Source organism: Trachemys scripta, chromosome 4, assembly GCF_013100865.1.
Source record: "Trachemys scripta elegans isolate TJP31775 chromosome 4, CAS_Tse_1.0, whole genome shotgun sequence".
Taxonomy (NCBI): Eukaryota; Metazoa; Chordata; order Testudines; family Emydidae; genus Trachemys; species Trachemys scripta.
This window is the reverse complement of record NC_048301.1, coordinates 101,303,911-101,326,375: the sequence shown is the minus strand read 5'-3', so window position 1 is coordinate 101,326,375 and position 22,465 is coordinate 101,303,911. Positions and strand designations below refer to the sequence as shown.

The 22,465-nt window shown below is 42.6% G+C and overlaps 1 protein-coding gene across 1 annotated transcript in view; it reads left to right on the top strand.

Moving 5' to 3' along the window:
- The window catches only part of PDE3B (phosphodiesterase 3B), a 287,524-nt gene that overhangs the window by 223,996 nt on the left and 41,063 nt on the right, over positions 1 to 22,465 (top strand). Inside the window, exons 8-10 of the mRNA XM_034770132.1 lie at positions 6,016 to 6,167; positions 6,539 to 6,673; positions 8,380 to 8,491. Coding sequence (XP_034626023.1) covers positions 6,016 to 6,167; positions 6,539 to 6,673; positions 8,380 to 8,491 — 399 coding nt within the window. The remainder of the gene's footprint in view (positions 1 to 6,015; positions 6,168 to 6,538; positions 6,674 to 8,379; positions 8,492 to 22,465) is intronic.

Sequence of the window (22,465 nt, the reverse complement as noted above, 5' to 3'; positions counted from 1 at the left end):
TAGGGCAAAAATTTGGTCCCACATTTTAACAAAAGCTGAAGGAGACGCTTGCTCAGTTAAAATATCTAAACAAAATTGAGAATCAATACCTAAAACAACTTGCTTGTTGGCAGAGTGGACATTAGCAACATGCTGGGCAGCTAAAAGAATGCCCTGCACTTCGCATTCTTGTGCGGAGCAGGAGGGGGGCAGTAACTGCACATTAAAGTAATTACATGTGGAACATGTCGCCCTAGGGGATGGTGAGGTGCCCCCATCAGACACAACCCAGGGATCATATTTTGCTTCAGTGCATAACTGTTGGTGAGATGGGGGGGCTAAGATGTTATCGCTGGGAGTTAGGGTCCGTGCCTGGAAACATAGAAGCTGCCAGGTACGAGTAGTGCCATGAAACTCGGGTGGAGGGGTGCTTGTAAGCCACGGGATTAAATGAACACGTGGTCCAGACAAGGTACCTGGGATAGGGATTTGGGACCAGTGACAAGCACTGGACGCAGCCAGTAGCATTTTTCCCACCAGACCATAGTTATACTGGGATCCAGAGAGGCGATGGGCCCAATTGTAAATGGCATTACCATGTTGCAATACAGTGAACCCTACATGGTGTTTTGTGATAAACAAATTAATGTTGAGGAGTTCTTGGGAATTAAAACAGGCGAGGGGGGGGTTAGAGGCGAACCAGCCAGCTAGCTTCTCTAAGCTTTTTTGTGCTGATGCATTCCACACTTCTCGGGAGCGTTTAGAAGAGAGAGAGCTTTGTAGGATTTCTAGGTTAGAAATTAATTGTGCCGGAATATATTGGCGGTGATAATTAAGGAGACCTAGTAGCTGCTGAAGCTCTCGTTTATTTTTTGGAGGGGCTTCTGTCCAAGGGTCTAATACGCTGGCTGGGGCTTGTGTGTGAGTGGTGGGAGTGAAATGGAGTCCCAAGAATGAGAATTGCTGGCTAGCCTGCAGGTGGCTCTTTGTTTTGTTAATTTGCCACCCATCTGCTTCTAATGCATCTATTATCATTTGGGTGGTACTTTGAACTGCTTGTGGATTGGGCCCACAAATGACAATATCATCTACATAGGCTAACACGGACACATCCTGTAGGGGTTTTACCTTTTGTAATGTGATATTGAGATGGGACGATGCAAGTGCAGGTGAATTACAGAACCCCTGTGGGCAGACTTGCCATTTATATTGGACGCCCTTAAAAGCAAAATTTAAGATTCCTTGTTTCAGAGTAGCAGCCGTGTTAGTCTGTATCCGCAAAAAGAACAGGAGTACTTGTGGCACCTTAGAGACTAACAAATTTATTAGAGCATAAGCTTTCGTGGACTACAGCCCACTTCTTCGGATGCATATAGAATGGAACATATATTGAGGAGATATATATATATACACACATACAGAGAGCATAAACAGGTGGGAGTTGTCTTACCAACTCTGAGAGGCCAATTAAGTAAGAGGAAAAAAAACTTTTGAAGTGATAATCAAGATAGCCCAATACAGACAGTTTGATAAGAAGTGTGAGAATACTTACAAGATTCCTTGTGTGTCCTGGAGTGGGATTTGGTAAAACATATCTTTTAAATCAAGAGTACATGCCCACTGATTACTTGCATCGCTTAGTTGCCGCTGTATTTCTGGAATGGTGACAGAGCTGGAAAATGCGATAGGCTTTACACGGCTGTTAGCTTGTCTATAATCAATGACAAGGCAATATTTAGAGGGATCGCCGGGCTTGGGAATACCCCAACCCGCGGACAGAAAGGTGGATGCAGTAACCCTTTCTATCTTTTTCTCTTCTAGAAGCTGAGTGAGCAAAGCTTCAATAAGGGGAAGCACTTCGGATTTTGTGGGGATAGGGGAAAATTTCCATGGCTGGGAGTTAACTGCTTCGGGGGTGTAGGGGGAATGATTACCTATGGTTATAGGGAGGGCTTGCAGAATTTGATTATGCAGTTTAAATTTTTTAATATCTGAGACACCTAGAAGATTTTTTGATCCTAACAAGGCATTTATTTTTCTTACGTATTTTTCGTGGGCAATTTTAACCCAAACCACGGGGTTTTTTTGTACTGCATTGAGGCCTTGAACAAACATAAAGGAGCCAGTAGGACAGTGGGGAACGTTGGGCTCAATAATACTAACTTGAGCTCCAGTGTCTAATAAAAAGGAGATGGGGGTGTCACCGTTAACTAACAGGATGGTGTATGGGCGTTCATCGGTGGGATCTTTAATTTGGGCCGGGCAGCATCCGGCTCCTATTCGTTTTTTGACCTAACATAGTCCTCCCAATTTTTCCAGCCTAGCTGTTCGGCTATATTTTGCTGCTCTTGGTCTGACATTTTACGCAGGGCTTCTTTGGGGATTCCTTTGTTAAGAAGGAAGCCAAATTGTGCCCATTCAGCTTTAGTTCGCTCAGGATATTTTTGGGGATTAAACTGACTCTTTGGAGGGTCTTTTGGTGGCGAATCAACTGGGAGGGCAACAGGCGGGGGCGGCAGTGACAACTTAATTTTACTAACTACTTCAAATAACGTTAAGATGGATCTACGAACAGCCGCATGCAAGTGCAGCATGGCACCGGTGTCAGCTTCAGGGGTAGCTTCTAATGCTAAATCAACTGCCTCTGCTGAGACAGGAATTTGGGTGGGATCAGTAACATGTATAAAGGGTGTGGCCACCAATTGCTGTTGAACAGTTAAATTAAGTGGGTTTTGTAGTGGATCCCACAGGGCTATGGAAGCTCCTGCGATTGCCCATGTTAAATCGTGTGGAGTAACTAAGTATCAGAGGGGTAGCCGTGTTAGTCTGAATCTGTAAAAAGCAACAGAGGGTCCTGTGGCACCTTTGAGACTAACAGAAGTACTGGAAGCATAAGCTTTCGTGGGTAAGAACCTCACTTCTTCAGATGCAAGTAATGGAAATCTCCAGAGGCAGGTATAAATCAGTGTGGAGGTAACGAGGTTAGTTCAATCAGGGAGGGTGAGGTGCTCTGCTAGCAGTTGAGGTGTGAACACCAAGGGAGGAGAAACTGTTTCTGTAGTTGGATAGCCATTCACAGTCTTTGTTTAATCCTGATCTGATGGTGTCAAATTTGCAAATGAACTGGAGCTCAGCTCGTTATCTCCACACTGATTTATACCTGCCTCTGGAGATTTCCATTACTTGCATCTGAAGAAGTGAGGTTCTTACCCATGAAAGCTTATGCTCCCAGTACTTCTGTTAGTCTCAAAGGTGCCACAGGACCCTCTGTTGCTTTTTGGAGTAACTAAGGCTCCCCAGGGGGATATACAATCCTTTAAAACTGCCTTGCATTGCTAAAACGGCAGCTGCTGGGGTGGTAAGTGGCCAAATGCGATTATTTAATAAAGCATGACCTGGGAAGCCTTGTGCCCAATTGGCCGTTTTGGCTAAGATGCTAGTCTCCTCACGGTCCACCAATTCTGCTCCGTGTTCTAAGGCTAGCCACCCGACCCAAACCATTGGTGCTTCATCGGCTTTTCATTGCATTTCCTTTAAAAACTCTTTAAGTTCGGCCTTAGTACGTGTTCGCAGTTCAGTAACCTGCGTGGTGTTGCCTGATTGTGCATCTATTTTAGTTTTAGTTATCGCAATAGGCAAAGCTTCTGCTACAGTTTCAGATTCAGTAAATTCTGGGGCTGTTGGCAGAGCTGGATACAGAGGAGTTTTAGGAGCTTCATATGGGGCTGGCAAAATTTTCTGAGAGGGACTTGGGGAGGGGGAGGTAGTGATGGGCTCTACCTTTTCTGTCTTCTCCTCATTATCATCTTTAGGAGAGCCTGGGGCTGTCTGTTTAGCTGCAAACATTGTGCCCCCATGGAGGACAGAGCACAGATCGAGGGCCTTATATATCATGCTAAACAGGACGGTGGAAACATCCTCAGATTTATATTCATCGGGTTGCAATTTTTTGGTTTTCTTAATTAAATCTAATTCTTTTATCATCTGGCATAATAATCTGTGTGCCGGATCAGCAGGTATTACCCGAGGTGGGGGAATCAATTTGGAAACGGTACCTCCAGATTTTCTAACAATGCGGCTACACTCTCTCCAAAGCTGAGAGGGATCTGCAGCACCGAGGTTCTCCACAGTCTCCGTGCACTGAGGCTGTAGGGAACAATCGGCTGGCTGACACCTAAAGCTCGGGTGGCACCGAAGGAGGCATCCCGTATCTGCCAGGGTTAATGGTACAGTATAGCCTTTTAGAGTTTTACCCGAGCCAAGGGAACAGATCCATTCTATTTTTGGATCAGTTGAATTTTGGCTACTAAAAAGGTGAAACTGCAAATGTTGGAACTGTTCAGTTTCATCATCTGTGCGGTCTGCAGCGTGCCACGGGCATGGCCCAACTTCCTTGCATCCTGTTCGTGACGCCATGTGGATTGCCACGGGCACGCAGGGGCGAAAGAAAATGCAGGGCTGTTATTTACCAGGCTGCATGTGGCAATAGACTATATTGGTAAGGGATGCAAGGAGAGTATGGGTCACGATGCAAACTGCAGACACACACACACACACACACAAACAACTAAAATTAATCAATTTAAAGTTTTATTGGGGATAATTACAAGGGGTAAGAGAGCAGCGTTTGATTAGCTAATAGAGTTAATGAAACTTAAAAACACACAATGACTAAAATATCTACTAACAATATAAACAAAATGCAGCATTTAGTAATAACTGATACTTACAAATACAAACCAACGCATAACGACCGGCAAATGTAGAGACACTGTTTGAAACACATGAGCTGAGAGAGAGGCTTCGAGGTGATCAGGCTCGGTTACGGGTGTACACAGGATACACAGGATTCGTTTTTCTTTCTCCTCTCCGTGCCTGCACATGGCAGGCAGGCCCATAAATACCAACTATGACATCATAGAAGTGTCATAGGGGACGGGGCCCAAAACCTGTTTGTGTTTGTTTCTAATTGGCACAAGCAAAGTTTACACCAAGTAGGGGAGCAGGTGCCTCAAAGTCTGGCTTTGCCCCCAAAAGGTGAGGAAATGCATATTGTTTTAGAATGCATGCAACACTGAATGACAAAAGAAGAGGCCAGGGCAATACCGGTATGGGCAAGTTTTACAGGATGCAGACAAGAACTCATCTCAACAAAGGAGTTTGATGCTGGAGTATTACAAACTTATTTACGCACATTTAATAAACAAATGTACATCCAATAAACAGGATGATGCAATAAGCACAGTGTGGTGTAGTACAATGATTCTCCATCCCCTCTTTTGCAATGTATCTAATGCATAGAAGGGGATGGAAAGGTTGGTTTGAGATTTTAATGAATGTGGAATTGTAAAATAATAAATGCTGTATTGTAAAGGATACAATTTGATGTTTAAATGACAAATATTTATTTGGGGGAATATTTATATAAAATATGAAAATTATTTGACTATCTAAAATACATCTTATAGGTATCCATACTGTCCTCTAAGTTAAAACACAGGCTGATGAATGTAACCATCCCCATCTTCAGGGCACTCTCTACTTCAGGGGTAGGCAACCTATGGCATGTGTGCTGAAGGCGGCACGCTAGCTGATTTTCAGTGGCACTCACGCTTCCCGGGTCCTGGCCATGGTTCCGGGGGGGCTCTGCATTTTAATTTAATTTTAAATGAAACTTCTTAAACATTTTAAAAACCTTATTTACTTTACATACAACAATAGTTTAGTGTTATATTATAGACTTAGAGAAAGAGACCTTCTAAAAACATTAAAATGTATTACTGGCACTAAAAATCTTAAACTAGAGTGAATAAATGAAGACTCAGCACACCACTTCTGAAAGGTTGCCGACCCCTGCTCTACTTAATAGTTTGAGAGGAGAAAAGAAAAAAGGACTTTGCAGAAGTCACAAGGTCAATAAATCTAACTTCTAGTGGGCCAAGGATAGGAGCAAGTAACAACTGATTGAAAATCTTAATTCCTGAATTGATTTATGAATAAGTTGTTGATAGTAATTGTGCACTTGTTATATTTAAGGTGAAGATGGAACCACTGGTATGTCAAAAGAGTCAGTCCACCATACAGAGGGACGGAAAGATGAAAGAAAAGAAAGCAGAGACTGGAGAAAAAAGTTGATAGAAAATGACAATCAGCAAATGGCTCAAACACAGAATAACCAGCAATCTGATGTAAGCATAGAATTGCAGTAATACCCACAATGTTGTATATTAATGTATTTCTTCGTGGGTTTTAATATCATATTCTAAGGAGGTCCTTACTTTACATTATTGTATAAGAGCCCTTGGAAAACAGTGCATCACTGGAATCCAGGATTCCAAATACTGGTTAAGTTTAGGAGTAAAATTTCAAAGTATACAATGATATTGTGACACCATTTCAAGGCAAAAAAGGTTGATGGGATAAAATAAGTGTGCAGAATAACTACAGAAGCAGTTGTAAAATGTTCTACAATACTTTATCATTTTAACGTCTATTTAAATACAAGTGACAAATTGGTTTTCATTCTCATTGTGGAAATCGTTCATTCTCTCTTATACAGATGGAACAGGATCCTTCATTAGAACTGATAACAGAAGATCATGACTCATTAATGGAGAAGATGAACAATTGGAATTTCCAAATTTTTGATCTAGTGCAAAACCTGGGAGACAAATCTGGAAGGATCCTTAGCCAGGTTTGTTGCTCTTTTTGGTGTATGAGCCAGAACTGAGGTGCAGTTTGCCAGTCTGTGTATAAATTAAGAATAGCTTGAAAAGTAGCAATTTTATTTTCTTCTCTTTTACCCTGCCATGTGTGTAGACAGTAAGAATTGCTTATTTTGTGGGAAACTTACATCAAACAGTGGGTTTTTTGCATTTTATTCTGAATACTGTGAGGGTATTGATAATTCTTATTTTATAGGGTAGTGAATTCTGTAGTCTTAACTCCAGCTGCAACGAAGGGCTCCATCTCCTGTCAACTGTTTCATGTTTTTTGGTGGAATGTAGCTGTCATTGGATGTCACAGCTGAGATGGGAGAGGCAATCCTTCTAGGAACCTTTTCTGTTTCTCCCATAAACAATACTATTCTTTCTTCCATGCTGCCTCTTACATAGAATGCACTCCCTGATCTAATTCATAAGGCTACTATTTCTTCCACTTCCACTGTGAAGTCTATAGGAAGTCTGCCAGCCACTAATGGCTAGGCTGAGGACGGTCGGTGATAGCTGATAGCAAATGTTATTTATTCTCTTATTGATGTATTTATAAAAGAAAAACAATCTTTCAGATGATTTAGTACTGTTAAGTTGTGCATTGGTTAAACTGTAGAACCATGTGATCTTCTCATAGTTATACTTCTCCCCTCTCCCCTTTTCCTTCCTATTGTTTATAACACCCATTTATTGTATCTTCCTTGCATTTGTTTCAAAGATAAGCTCTTTAAGTTAGGGACTTGTGCTATATTGTGCATTTGTATAGCACCTAGCATATTAATATTAATAATAATAAAATATGTAATAGTGCCACAGTAATGGCATTGTCACTCTGTTCTAAACCTCTGAGAGAGTCATAACTTTTAGATATTTTCCTTTTAGACTGAAATTGGCAGTCCAGATCTTTTGATGCCTCAAAAATGTCCTCACCATTCTGATTTACCTTCATCCCAGTTTCCCTAACGAAGGAAGTTGGTATCGGCCTAGGTATAGAGACAGGAGTGCCCTTGGAGAAGCTAGAACTCAGGGGAAACTTCTTGCATAGCTTCTTGCGTTAGGATGAGGACACTGGAACCTGTTGAATGTGATTCTTTAAAGGTATATGTACTGCATTCCTAAAAGAGAGGTCCAGTGAACAGTTTATAGGAGGAAGGAAGGCTGCAAGAGGAACCTTTATCTATTTTCTCCTAGGAAGCCTGACAGATCTCTTAATCAAGTCTATACTTGAAAGATTGTCTAAAGCATTGGTGAGCAACCTTCGGACTGCGGGCTGCAAGTTACCCACCACTGGTCTAAAGCTTTGGGATGGGGACTGTTTGGCAACTGTGCTCCTCAGTAATAGAATTTTTCTAGCATAGCATGCATAAAAGATTAAAGATAGGAAAAGAAAGTAAGAAGGTGCATTGGGGTCATTTCAGTAAAGAGATGTGCAGATTTTTTTTCCCTTTGATTTCAAGAGCGTGGTAAGATAGGTGTCTGTTTTGATGGAAAGAATTCCAGCAAACTGTATTAATAGCACATTAGTGCCCCATGACTCATTTTTAATGAAGCATCAACTAAATTTAATAATTTAACAATTTTAATGGTATACTTAAAAAATATAGCAGAATATTCTTAAAGTAGAATGAAGCTAAAATGATTAAACTTTGACACTTTCAAATGAAAATTAATTTTAATATGTATTTAGGTGACATACACCTTGTTCCAAGACACTGGCTTGTTTGAAATTTTCAGAATTCCAACACAAGAATTCTTGAATTACTTTCGTGCACTAGAAAATGGCTACCGAGATATTCCCTGTAAGTAATGTCCAACTACACTATATACGTTTATTCCTTTATAACAAAACATGCAAGTATGTTTACTTATTATTTTACCCAGAATACTACAGATAGACAGTGTCTAATCTTAATGTTACTGGTATGGTAATTGGATTGTTTTTTAATAAATCTCTTGTCTCATAATTTATAAAAAATAGACCTACAACAAAAGATTTGGTGGACTCCAAAATTGAGTCTGCTCACATTTAGTTTGAATATAATCTGGTAAAATGTTCATGAATAGTTCAGGAAGTTTTCAGATTGAGCCTGATCCAAAGTTTTTTGAAGTCAGTAGGAGCCTATTCATTGACTTCAGTGAGTTTAGATCAGGCCTGTTAGGAATATAAATGCTTATTTATTATGCTAACCCTTAATTAACACTGCTATTCTTTTGTGGTAAAAGGAACATTCCTCCATACAATCTAAACTTTTACTCTATTCTGTGATTTGTTCAAGACAATTAAACTTTTTTTCTTGTGCTATATACATGTCATGGCTGGGATATCAGTAAGTGGTGACAGCAGCTTGAATTTCAAAATTGATTAACAGTCATTTAATGTATTTTAAAGATAATAGCACAAGTTTTCTGGTCTTTCTGTTTATAGATGTCATTTACTTCAAAGTCATGTTATTCTTTGAATCTGTGTGCATGTGGATCCCACTGGCAGTGTGCATTCAGAAGTTTTATCAGCAGTATCCACTAGGGGTCAAACATGCACCTTCATGCCCTCCCCCTCCTCTCCTAAGGCATAAAGGGAAAGCAACATTGCCCACCATTCAGTTCCTTCTAACCACTCCTTGGCAGAGAGTTGAAACAACATAATGTCCTTCCTTAGTATACCTAGTTTGTTGTTAATGTAAACTTTTAATTTAGTTTTATCCATTGTATTTGATAGTGTAGTGTTTACTCTATACCCTGTTGACAAAAATAGTAATCACCATCATAATAATAATAGATTTTAACTAAGATAAGCTGCTACCACTGACTGTTATTTTTGAGAACATTCCAAGTGTAGTTGAAAGGCCAACAGAAATACTCTCAACTAATCATGATTGTTTGATATCACGAAGCAAAAAAACTTCCCGTGCAATGGATGTATCAACCAGAAAGTATGCATCCTGCAAGCTGAGGGTACTGAAACAGTCTTGAAGAAGGTATGGTAGATGTGAGAGCCACCATGTGAAATTTGGCATGGATAATATAAACATTGAAAAACCTGAGCTGTGGTACAGGCCACCAACTCCCTTTTTTTTTCCTGAATAAGGAAAATAAAATCCTTTTCCCTTGAAGCCAGAGGCATGGCCTCCCATGCAAGTAGTCCCTGAAAAGGGGAATGGGTGGGTGGGTGTGGGGAGACATTTTATGGAATTGTATACCCCCCTTGGATCACCTGCAAGACCCAGTGGTCTAAGGTAACTGCAGCCCAAGCCTCCTTGAAGAAAGAGAGATGGGAACCAAAAGAAAGGTAAGAAAGGTATCAATCCACAAAGTCTAGAGCAGTATCCTCAACTGAAGCATTAAACTGTTGTTTCTGAGATTGAAATGGCTGGGTAGAGGACAATGAAAATGGCTCTCTTTTGATACCTTTACCTCTTTCTCATCTGATCTGGTGGTAAAAATAATAATAAGAGGTGTAAAAATAAGAGGAGGTGGCTGGTTGAGATCTCTGTCTAGAAGAAAGCTGACATTTATAATGCTTCCTTCTAAAATTGGGGGTATATAGTCCCAGAAATCTAAGTGTGGTTCGAGAGTCCTTCAAGGAGTGCACAATGTGTCATCCCTTTTTAATTAAATAGCTCTTTCCCATCAAATGGTAAGTCTTGCACTGTTCTTTGTACCTCCTTATGGGGTAGATAAGGTAGATAACCATGAGTCTCTCCTCATGGTAACACCTGTAACCATCAGTCTTGGTCCTGTATCAGCTGAGTCCAAACCTGCCAGAAAGGAGTTCTTAGCAATTAGTTGTCCCTCTAAACAAATTAATTTAAATTCCTCTTTGATATCTGATGGTAGTTTGTCCATGTAATCTGGTGTTCTGTACTACTAGATATAATTATACTTTGCCAGCCTAGCTTTATAATTTGCAATTCTGACCCAAAGACAAGCAGAAGAATAACCTTTTGGCCAAATAAATCTTATTTTTTTTGGCTCTTTCTCTTCTCAAGTAGACTTTATCTGTTTGGTCTTTTCATTAACCACAGTATCTACTAAGGATTTTGGTGCCAAGTACATACAGAAATACCCAAATCCCTTTTGTGGGGGGACTTAATATTTATGTTCAGCCCTCTTTGAGGTCACTGTGATAGATGCCAAAGTAGCCACAAGTCCTTTGTAGGTTCAAAGATTCTTTCATTAATAGGATGAACTATTCTGTTTGATATTCTTCAACCAGTTTCATAAAACAGTTTGTGTGTTTTCTAATGGACCAACTCCAAAGACACTTCAAGACATTCTGCCATTCTCCTTAAAAGCTCCTGATAAGCTTTAAAATCATTTGCAGTCAGGGGAATGGAGGAGACAACAACTTCATTCAGGGAACATGAAAAGCCCCTCAGAGATGGATTGTCTTTTGGTGTTGTAGCCATGTTGGTCCCAAGATATATGAGAGACAAGGCAGGAAAGGTAATATCTTTATTGGATGAACTTCTGTTGGTGGAAGGTGCAAGCTTTCAAACTACACAACATTTTTCTTTAGGTCTGGGAAAAGAAATCAGAGTGTCTGAGCTAAATACAAGTTGGGACAGATAGTTAAGCCTAAGAGATAAATTTTATAAGGGGTCACTTGAGATGAAATGAGGGTTAGCATGAAGGTGCATATGTTACAGATTGTTGTAATGAGCCACGAAACCAGTATCCCTGTTAAATCCATGGTTTTTAGAGTCTAGGAGTGTTATGAATTTAAGTCCCCAGGCTTGCCATTTGAAGATGTTGTGTATGTTTCCTTTGAGGACAAGTATTGAAAAATCAGATATGGAGTGATCACTTTGTGAAAAGTGTTTGGCCATGGGTGTTATTGTATTTTTGTCTTTTATCATTTTTCTGTGTGAGTTCATTTGAGAGCATAGTGATTATCTGGTTTCTCCCAGAGAGGAGTTGATGGGGTATATGATGCACTAGATATGGTATTCCACATGTTGTGATAGGCATGTCTAGGACCCATGAATCTTGATAGGTGTTTGCAGGAGGTATTTATTATTGTAGCAGTGGAAGTATTTCTGCAGATTTTGCATCTGTTGTTCTGGCAGGGTCTGGTGCCGCTTTGAGTTGGTGTGGCCTGGTCTGTGGGGAGCTTGCTTCTGATGATGAGGTTGGTGAGGTTGGGGGGGTTGTTTGAAGGCCTTGAAGAGGGGTTCAGAAAAGATTTCTTTCAGAATGGTGGGTGACAACTGGGTGTCTGTGGTCAGTGCGGTTTTCTTTTCTTTATTGAAGCAGGTTCTCACAGTTTATGGGTGGCCCATTCCATGATGCAATCTACTTCTCTGGCAAAATGTTTGCATTCCTCCTTCGTCCTCTGCAGAAAGTGATTATTGAATCTCAGAAACAGTCTGCCCTGTGGGAGAAGGGACAGACCTCTGAGGCAATTTAAATTCAGGTCTTGGGTGTGAAGCCGAATGATGACTTGGTGTTGAGGACAAAGAGGCCAGTATAGCCAATGTTGACAAACATATGGGTAAAGCATATTAAACCAAGATGATGGACCCCAAAGAATGAAAGATGGCTCTTGTGGCAGAGCCCAAAATGCAGTGATTCTAGAGGCACCTCCTCTATTACATTCAAAATCCCTCGATGGAGCCGATGAAGATGGTTGACACTCTGGGGACTAGTCTTTACTGGAGGCCTGTGATGACGAGGAGGAAAAAGATCCTTCCAAAAGACGATCTGGACCTGGAGGTGCTGAGGTATGGAAAGATTTCTCTGATCCTCAATGTGAGGTCTCAATGAAATCTTCATGACAGGCATTCGGTGTTCATGCTATGGTGGACATTTTTGACTTGCCCAATATAGGAGAGAAGTACAGTAAAGGAGACTCTGGTATCAGCTGTGCCTATAAAGGAGTTACTAGCAGATGATCTCTGTACCAAGTGTAGGTAGCGGATATCTGATTTCCTTTTGTCCATAACCATGTACCTCGGTACTGTTTGAGTCTGCGCCATGCTCTTTGATGCCTTTTGAGCTGGTGCCAAGGAGTCACTCTGTTCACATTAGTGCCAGGTGTTTTGCTGGTGCCAATATATAATGCCGCTTTGATTGCAATACTATGCAGAACAGTATTGAAAAATCCTTTGACTATGTTGACGAACTCAGGTACTAGTAAAAGATGAAGTTGCACATGGTTCTGACTTGCTTGTGGCCACTTTAAATGAGTTCCTCAGTACCTGTACCTCTGATTTCTTGTGCGGTTCTGGAGGCAGGGACTATTGCCAAGAGGATGGTTTGGCAGTATACTCCTTACTCCCACAGGCAGCCACGGTATCTGACTGTTCTAGTGGTTTTGTAATCTGAGATTTAGGGTTCTTATTAAATGAATGAGTTCTCTTGGAGCCAGGAATCACCTCACTTCTTGTTAGGCACTAGAAGTCTGGTTCTTTGGTAAAGCAACCAATGGCATCTTCACCGGGTCAGTGAATAAATAAAATGCACTATTGGTCTGCAGTTTCACACACCTCAGATCACCTCTGAATCTGATGCAACTCTCATCGATTTCTCTGTGAGAAAGAGATTTTTAATCTTGATTCCCTGGATTTTTGAGTGCACTTTTTAAATACTCTACAGATTGTGCACTTAGATGTGATTCTCCCCTAAATAATATAGACATTCGTCATGTCCTTCCTTGAGGGGAATTACCATTCTACATGATAGGCATGGCTTAAAGCCAGGTGTTTAAGGTTCAGGCATAAAGACTGGACTTGGTACCACAAAAGCCTAAAGCCTAACTAAAACTAAAACTTGCTAAAAAAAAATTTGTTGTTGTTGTTTGCTGACAGGCTATGAAGGGACTACTACACTATATATTAAATACAGTGGCTATAATTAAATGAAAATTTGACAGTAACAATAAACTGTACTAAGAAAGGACACCATGTTGTTCCAACACTCTGCCAAAGGGTGGTTAGAAAGAACTGAGAGGTGGGCAGGGTTACTCAGCCTTTTATGCCCCCGGAAATGGAGCATGAGGGCATGAAGACTGCTGATAAAACTTCTGAACATCTGTGCAGAGGGCATATGCACACCATGAATGGGATCCACATGCATGGAACATCTCGAAGAACAACGGTTACGGTAAAGTGTAAGTAACCTTTTTCGGGGGGATGGGGAGGGAAGGGATTTTCTTCTGTCTCTTGATAAATAGGAAATTAAGCATATTATTATGAACCTAACAGTGACATATTGATTCTGCAAACATCTCTCTTCCATAGTTATCCTTTTTATTAGGCTAAGATGAAAAGATCCACAATCCCTAGAAACAAATGAACTTGTGTATATGTTTGAGATAGGTAGCTCTCAATAATAAATGCATCATTTGATTTAAAAGTAATTTAGTAGCTATTTTTGTATTATTGTCTTTATAAATACATTTCTAGTCCCAGCACTGGGCAATTAAAACACAAAACACAGTTCACATTAGTTTTATAGTTCATTTCACTGTTCCCCATGTATAGTCAGTCAGTTTCTCCTATTGCATGGGTGTTTCACACAACAGAGGAGATGACATTTTTAATAGAAAAATATAATTCTAAAACCACAAATTTTACTTACACACACACACACACACACACAACAAGATAATTCTGAGATGAAAGTATTTGTTCTTCTTTGAGTGATTGCACATGTCCGTTCCACTGTCAATACATGCATGCCTTGTGCACAATTATTGAAGATTTTTCCATCAGCAGTACCCATCGGGACATGAGTGCCCTCTGGTGCTTTGCACCAGTGCAAACAGGTATAAAGGGCCATGTTGCCCCCCTAACACCTCTCAGTTCCTTCCTATCACTGGTGATGGTTGTTGGATCTGTGATCTTTGCATTTGGAAGTCTTCCTTCCCTTCTTGTGTGTATTTGGTATTTGTTGTGTTAATTTAGTCTAGAGTAGTGTATTTGGTACACGCTTAGTGACTAGAGAAAGTTTAGCTTCTTAGTGAAGCTCAGTCTCCAGTGCTCATTTGGGTACTGGGTCTGGTATCGGACTCATGCCATGTTCTGCCAGCTTCAAGGCCTGTCACTATTGTGGCAAACCTATCCCTATGAGTGATCCTTTTCCCAACTGCCTTAAATGGCTGGGGTAGGTGTATGTTGATTACAAATGTCACATTTATAGAGGGTTCAAACCTCATTTGATAAAGGACATGGCTGCCAGGTTCATGTACTTACCCATGGAGTCTGCATTTCATGCTCCATTGGAACCTTCCTGCTGAGAACTGGTACTGAGCATATCTGAGTCTGCCAGGAGTACTCTGCCTGTTTGATTTGAATCTATAGGCAGACATTCTTCACTGGTATCAAAGAAAAGATTTAGTAAGTCCCTGAAGGACTCAGTACTGGGGCCTTCAAAATCTTCAGGTCAGGCACCAAGTGGAGGCAAGGACACTGATGGGCACTCAAAGAAGAGGCACCCCCAGATAAAGGCACCCCCTGTGTGAAAAGAGTGATTGTTGACTCTGGAGCCCAGGAAGGGCCCATTGAGAATGATCCCAAGACCAGCACAGCTAGCAGTACTACAGGGTCAGGAGCCTTTGGCAGTGCCTTGTGCACCCAAGACATTTGAGGCAACATAGGAACTACTGAACTTCTTGATACCGGTTTTACCCACAGTGCAAGACTCCTGTCTGATACTAGGATCGGATGTGTTAGATCATTCAGTGTCAGTTCCAGCCCCAGTGCACCATTTGGCACTGGTGGTTGCTACTGTTGGTGCATCTCAGTGGCTTCCATAGAGGGGGAATCCTGCAATGATCTTGCTAGTGCCTCCATCACCAGCCTCGCAACTGGTCTCCCCAGTACCAAGGGAAGCAGCTCCCCCATGGCCAGAGGAAGTGGACTCTTCTTCCTCATCGTACTCTGAGATCTGCTCCTATGCTTCCAGACCCAAGCAGCCCCAGCAGCACTAGTGAGGTGCCTACCCTCCATGCTTCAGATCTCAACCTAAAGACCAATGGCCAGCATATAGGTAGGTTCTGTCTCAGTATCAGTGGCCTTTTGGAGCTCTTGGGGCTTCCCCCCATGCTCTGTGACATCCCCGCTCCCGTCCCACCCTCCCACATCAAGTAAGCACTGGGAACATATGCACCACGGTCATCACTCCCACTGTCCCGGTACCAGGACTGGTACCATGCCAGGGAAGTTGCTTACTCGGGACTCTCCTGTGCAGAAGTTGGACTAAGGACCTCCTCAACAGCCATTAGCCTCTTCATCTTCATTTCTGGATGTGGTGGTAGTTGCGGAGTCTACCTCGCCTCTGTCAGATGACTTCAAGGCCCATCAAGACTCGCTAAAAAAGGGTGGATGCGTCTGAAAGTGGTGCAAAAAAAGTCTCACAGATTGGTGGACATTTTAACCTCTACAGGTCCCTCTAGGGTAGTTCTCCCTATTAATGAAGCTATCCTAGAGCCCATTAAGAGTTTATGGCAGGACTCCATCCTCCCTTCTTCCCACTGCTAAAAGGGTGGACAGGAGATATATCCCTTTCCAGGTATATGAAAATTTTTACAACCACTTACATCCTGGTTCCCTGGTAATGTCTGCTGCAAACATAAAGGAGAGACAGGGACATCAGGCCTCAACCCTGAAAGGCAAAGAAACAAGGAAGTTGGATCTCTTAGGAAGATTTATTCCACACCAGGTTTACAACTGAGAATCGTGAACCAGCAGGCTCTTCTGGGTTCATATGATTTTAGCCTGTGGGATAATGTCCAGAAGTTTGTCTTTAAATGCTAAGCAGGAGTTCACTGCTCTGGTAATTGAGGGAAAATTAGTTGTCAGGTCAGCTTTACAAGTGAACCCAGATGTGGCAGACTCTGTGGTTTGAGCTATGGCTTCTGTGGCGTTCAACTTGGCTGCAGTCACCAGGTCTTGGCGCCAGAGGTGAAGCAAATTATACAAGATCTCCCATTCTAAGGTCCCTTGTTCTTCTCTGAAAAGATGGACAAGTGACTTCATAGCCTTAAATATTCAAGGGTGACCCTTAAGTCACTGGGAATTTATACACCAGCGATGAAGAGAAAACCATTCTATCCACAGCAGTCCCAGTGCTTCCACCCTCTCATAGCTCAGAGACAGGACCTGTCAAGAAAGATGGGTAGAAGTTATAAGAGATGTCCTCCACCTCCCTCCTCCTCTACAGCTGCTAGTTCTAGGCAAATCATATCTTCAAAGCAAACATTTTGACCTGTTAGTTGAGAGCAGCCTACCACTTTCCAGAGTACCATCTTTCCCTTATCCTATTTTTGCCAACTGCCTATCCCACTTCTTAAGTGCTTGGTCCTGTATTACCATGAATCAGTGGGTCCTAAGCATGGTGGAACTGATATACACCCTTCAATTTATTTCTGTCCCCATTCCCAGTCCCTCTTCAGGGACCACTTTCATGAGAACTTGCTGCTACGGGAGGTCCAGTCTGTACTCCTCATGGGAGCCATAGAGGATGTTCTCATATCTTCCCAAGGAATGGGATTCTATTCCCAATACTTTCTAATCCCAGAGGCAAAGGGGGGAGGGGCTCAGGCCTAGTTTAGCTCTAAGGCAATTGAATAAGTTTCTGAAGAAAACAAAATTCTGGATGGCTACTCTGGCTTCTGTTATCTCCTCCTCAGAGATCAGGGACTGGTACGGTGCTCTCAATTTAAGGGACGTTTACTTTGATGAATTGACATATGAAAGACACAGAAAGTTCCTCAGAGTTATGCCTTTTGGCCTGTCAGCAGCATCTCGCATGTTCACGAAATACATGTCAATAGTAGCAGCGTTCCTGGGAAGGTTGGTAATGCATGTGTTCCCTCACCTAGATGACTGGCTAGTGAGAGGCCTATCCAGATATCAGGTACTCTCTAGAGTAGCTGCTATCCAGTCAATTTTCCAAATGCAAGGGCTTTAATCAATATAGAGAAATCTATCCTGACTCCAGTTAAAAAAAAAAAATAGAATTCATTGCAGCAGTCCTGGACGCTACTCTGTACAGGCCATGGCATTCCTGCCATTGCAGAGGTTGCAAGTAATGCAGCTCTAGTAATGCACTAGATCTAAAGACACATCCTTTGACTACAATTCAGAATTGCCTCAGAAATCTAGGGCACATGGTGGTGTGAATTTACATGGTCCAACATCCCTGAATGCACTTCAGAGAGCTACAGAGTTTGCTCACCTCATTGTATTCTCCAGCACACCATCGTATGGACAGCATGGTTCAGGTGCCTGGTCGAGTCTTGTCCTCTCCGGACCAGTGGATAGACCTATCAAATGTTTGTGGAGGAGGCCCATTTGCTCCTCCTTAACAGACATTCACCTTAGTCACAAATGCATTGGATCCGGGAGCTCACTTAGGCCCCCTTCAGACTCAGGGGCTTTGATCTTCACAAGACCTAGATCTCCATATAAATATCAGGAAGCTGTAGGCCACCTGTTTGGTTTGCATGGCATTCCTCCCGCATATCACAGGGTGGAATTTGTTAGTGCTTGCAGATAACGTAGCAGCCATGTTTTATGTAAACAGACAGTGGGGAGCCCAGTTGACAAAGTTATGCCTAGAGGCAATCTTGCTTTGGAACTTCTGCATAGCCAGGTCATAGACTCATAGACTTTAAGGTCAGAAAGGTCATTGCAGGCCACAGAACCTCAGCCACCCACTCCTGTATTAAGCTCTAGCTGAGTTACTGAAATCTTCAAATCATGACAATACTCCTGGGGGAATTGTGTGCCACTGCGAGTGCATAGAATTCATGTCCCCTGCAGATTTCTTTCCTTCCCTGCAGAAAAATGACTTTCTGATGGGTCATGCGCCCCTCCCCAGCAGCATGGGCACATTGTTTCAAGTGCCTAGAGCATTTGATGGAGAGGTAAATCACTTCTGGGAGATGAGGGTGGGGGGCAGGGCTGGGGACACCCTGGCCATTGGCTCTTACCCTGCACCGGGTTCAGCTGCTAGTCTTGACTGGGCTATGGTCAGGGGAGCACAGGACTCCCTCTTTCCCTGCAAGGAACAGCTGGAGCCACTCCCAGAAAACTCCCCCGACTGCAGGAAGCTCCACCCCCTCTTCCTATCACTCAGCTGTGGAGGAAGGGGTCACTATACTGGGAGCTGCTGCTCCCCTGCTCATCCAATCCCCATACATCTCGACACCCCCATACCCAGACCTCCCCACTGAACCTCACCCTCCCCGCACCCAGACACCCCTCCGACTGAGTACCCTGCATCCAAACCCCCATCCAGATCCTCTCCGCTGAGCTGCAGCAACCTTCACCCCCCTTTAGAATCCCATTGTCCTGCACCTGGAACCACCCAACGAGCCCCTGTGCATCCAGATCCTCCCTGCACCCCCCACTGAGCCACCCACATCCAGATTGTCCCACACAGAACCCTCTCACGCCACATCTGGATCCCCCCACATTAAGTCCCTCCACACTTGGAACCTGTTGGGCTGAGCCTGCCTGCCCATGCCTAGTGAGCCTGGTGCAGAGGGGTAGGGCCCAGGGGTGTTTCTGAGGCAGGCGCGGCCCTTGCACTGTCAGGATTGGGTGCAGCCTCACAGCCGATTCTGTGTCCCAGGGATAGGGGGTGGGCTGCACAGTGATCTCCCACCTTGATGCAGACAGTGGCCTCTGCTCTCCACTGCCATGCTGGAGCCTCCCCATTTATATATTGACAAATAAAATTTGCAGAATTTTGCAGAATTTTAAAATGTGTGCAGAATTTTTAATTTTTTTGGTGCATAATTCATGAAGTAGTAAAGATTCAGGAGTAAAGATAATCCACCATTTACACTAGTTTAAACCTGCAAGTGAACCATGCCCCATACTGCAGAGGAAGGTGAAAACCCCCCAGGGTCTCTGCCAATTTGACCTGGCGGAAAATTCCTTCCCAACCCCAAATATGGCAGTCAGTTAGACTCAGAGCATGTGGGCAAGACCCACCAGCCAGACACCTGGGAAAGAATTCTCTGTAGTATCTCTGAGCCCTCTCCATCTGGTGTCCCATCCCCAGCCATTTGCTGCTATCCCATCACCAGATATTCGCTGCTATCAATCGCAGATTGGCTACATGCCATTGTAGACAGTCTCCTCGTACCATCTGCTCCATAAACTTATCAAGGTCAGTCTTAAAGCCAGTTAGGTTTTTTTGTCCCCATTGCTCTCCTTGGAAGGCTGTTCGAGAACTTCACTCCTCTAATGATTAGAAACTTTTGTCTAATTTCAAGCCTAAACTTGTTGCTGGCCAGTTTGTATCCATCAACCTGAAAGTGGCTTACCTTCCAGAGGTCCAGAACGCTCTGGCAGACCACCTGACCACAAGTGGACCCGTTGTCCAGATGTGTCTAAGGCCATTTTCCAGTGGCAGGGAACTCTCCAAGTGGACCTGTTTGTAACAAAAGAGAAAAAAATAATCTTTTTTGTTCCCAGGCGGGTCATGGCCTGTGGTCTCTGACAGATGCTTTCCTTCTGACCTGTTTAAAAAAGGCATGCTGTATGCCTTTCCTCCAGGTCTGCTCTTGCCAAGGTCTTGTCCAAACTCAAGCAAGACTGTGCTCACATTATACTAATAGCTCCAGCGTGGCCTCATCCAAATTGGTTTTCAGCTCTATTGGTCAGCTCTTCTCTGTCGCTTCTGAGAGATGCGGACATGATCTCGCAGAACAAGGGCCGCCTCCTCCATCCCAACTTACTGGCCCTCCACCTGACAGAGTGAATGCTTCATGGTTGACATCTTCAGAATGAGATTGCACTAAAGGAGTGCAGGAAATTCTCCTAAACAGTAGGAAGCCTTCAACTTGATCTACTTAACTTGCTAAATGGAAGAGATTCTCCATTTGGTCTATGCAAATAAGTGTCCACACAGCCCAAGTTTAAATTCCCCATATCCTGGACTATCTCCTGTTCCTGAAACAAGGACTAGCCTCTAGTTCCATCAGAGTCCACCTGGCAGCTATCTTAGCTTTCCACTATGCAGTGTTATAACTGATCAAACCCCTAAGTCAATCAGATTTCTAAAGGGTTTGGACAGGTCATACCCACAGATGAACTGCCTGATTCCACAATGGAACTTGAATTTAGTTTGAACGGAGTTGATGGTTCCCCCCCTTTAGGCCACTAGTAACTTGTTCCCTATTACACCTATCTATGAAAATGGTATTCTTGGTCACTATTACCTCAGCCAGGAGAGTAAGAAAATTGCGAGCCTTAGTGCTGGATCCTCCTTATACAGCATTCTTCAAGGACAAGGTTTTCCTTCAACCTCATACAAAGTTCCTGACTAAGGTAGTTTCCAATTTTCACATTAATCAAAACATTTACTTACCAACCTTCTTTCCAAAGCCTCATTCAAGTAAGTGGGAAGAGAGACTCCATTCTCTAGATGTTAGAAGATCTTTGGGGTTTTTTATCTGGATTGGACTAGGCCTTTCAGGTCTTCCTCACTGCTATTTGTCATGATTTCAGACAGAGTAAAGGGCCACTCAGAGAATATCCTCCTGAATTTCCAGCTATATTCATTTATGCTACTGTTTGGCTGATATGGAACCTCCAATAAAGTGGTGGCTCCCTCAATTAGATCACATGCAGTTTCTGAGGCCTTTCTAGCTTGCGTGTCCATCCTGGACATTTGTAAGGTGGCAACCTGGTTTTCAGTCCACACATTTACCTCCTGCTATGCCATTGCTCATCTGTCTAGAGATGATGCCTGATTTTGATAGGTAGTCCTACAATCCCTATTCAAGTAGAGTCTAAACCCACCTCCACCTCGAACTGCCTGTGAGTCTCCTACAATGGAATGGACATGAGCAATCAGTTGAAGAAAAAACAGTTACCTACCTTTCCATAACTGTTTTTTCTTCAAGATGTGCTGCACATGTCCATTCCATGACCCGCCTTTTTTCCCCTCTCTATTGGAGTCTTTCTGGTAGGAAGGAACTAAAGAGGGTTGAGGCCAACGTGGCCCTTTATACCTGTGTGCAGTAGCATGAGACATCACAGGGCAATCATGCTGAGTGGTGGGTACTGCTGAGGGAAAAATCTCCAACAATTGTACACGAGGTACGCACATCTACAGTGGAATGGACATGTGTGATACATCTCAAAGAACAGTTAAGGAAAGTAGGTAACCGGTTTGGGGAGAGGGTTGGTTTTTGTTCTGTTTTTTTGTTTGTTTTTACAACTGACAGTGTCAAAATAAATCAGTCGCTGGAATTCTTACTGGTTTCAGAATAGTTTATTACATGTTCTATAACCTCTTTGATCCTTTACAGAAAATAAAATACAAAACAAAAGCAGGTAAGTGCTAAACAAAATAAGGACAAAGGCAACAAGTTTGAAATGGGTAAAAGTTTATAATAAGCACAATTAGTCTGTGGAACTCATTGCCACAAGATTATACAATGGAGATACAATGGAGATACTTTGGTCCATGACTAGGTCTCTTAAGTGCTATAGTAGTAGTAATAATAATAATAATAGTAAAAACAATAATAACAACAACATTTAGACCAAGAACTTAGAAGGATGCAAATCAAGGAGATAGGGATTGTGAGAACATTAACTATTATATTTGATAGACTTAGAAAAAAGTTTGGAAGAGATATAAACACTCAAGCTTCAGGGCATAAACCAACTCTATCTAAGAAGATTAGAAAGAAACTTTCCCTGTGAGTTAGCCATTTAATAATTTCCCATTTTGGGTTTCTTGCATTTGTGTGTATCAGACAGAATACTTGGCTAAGTGGACCATTAGTCTAGTGTTGGTATGACAAT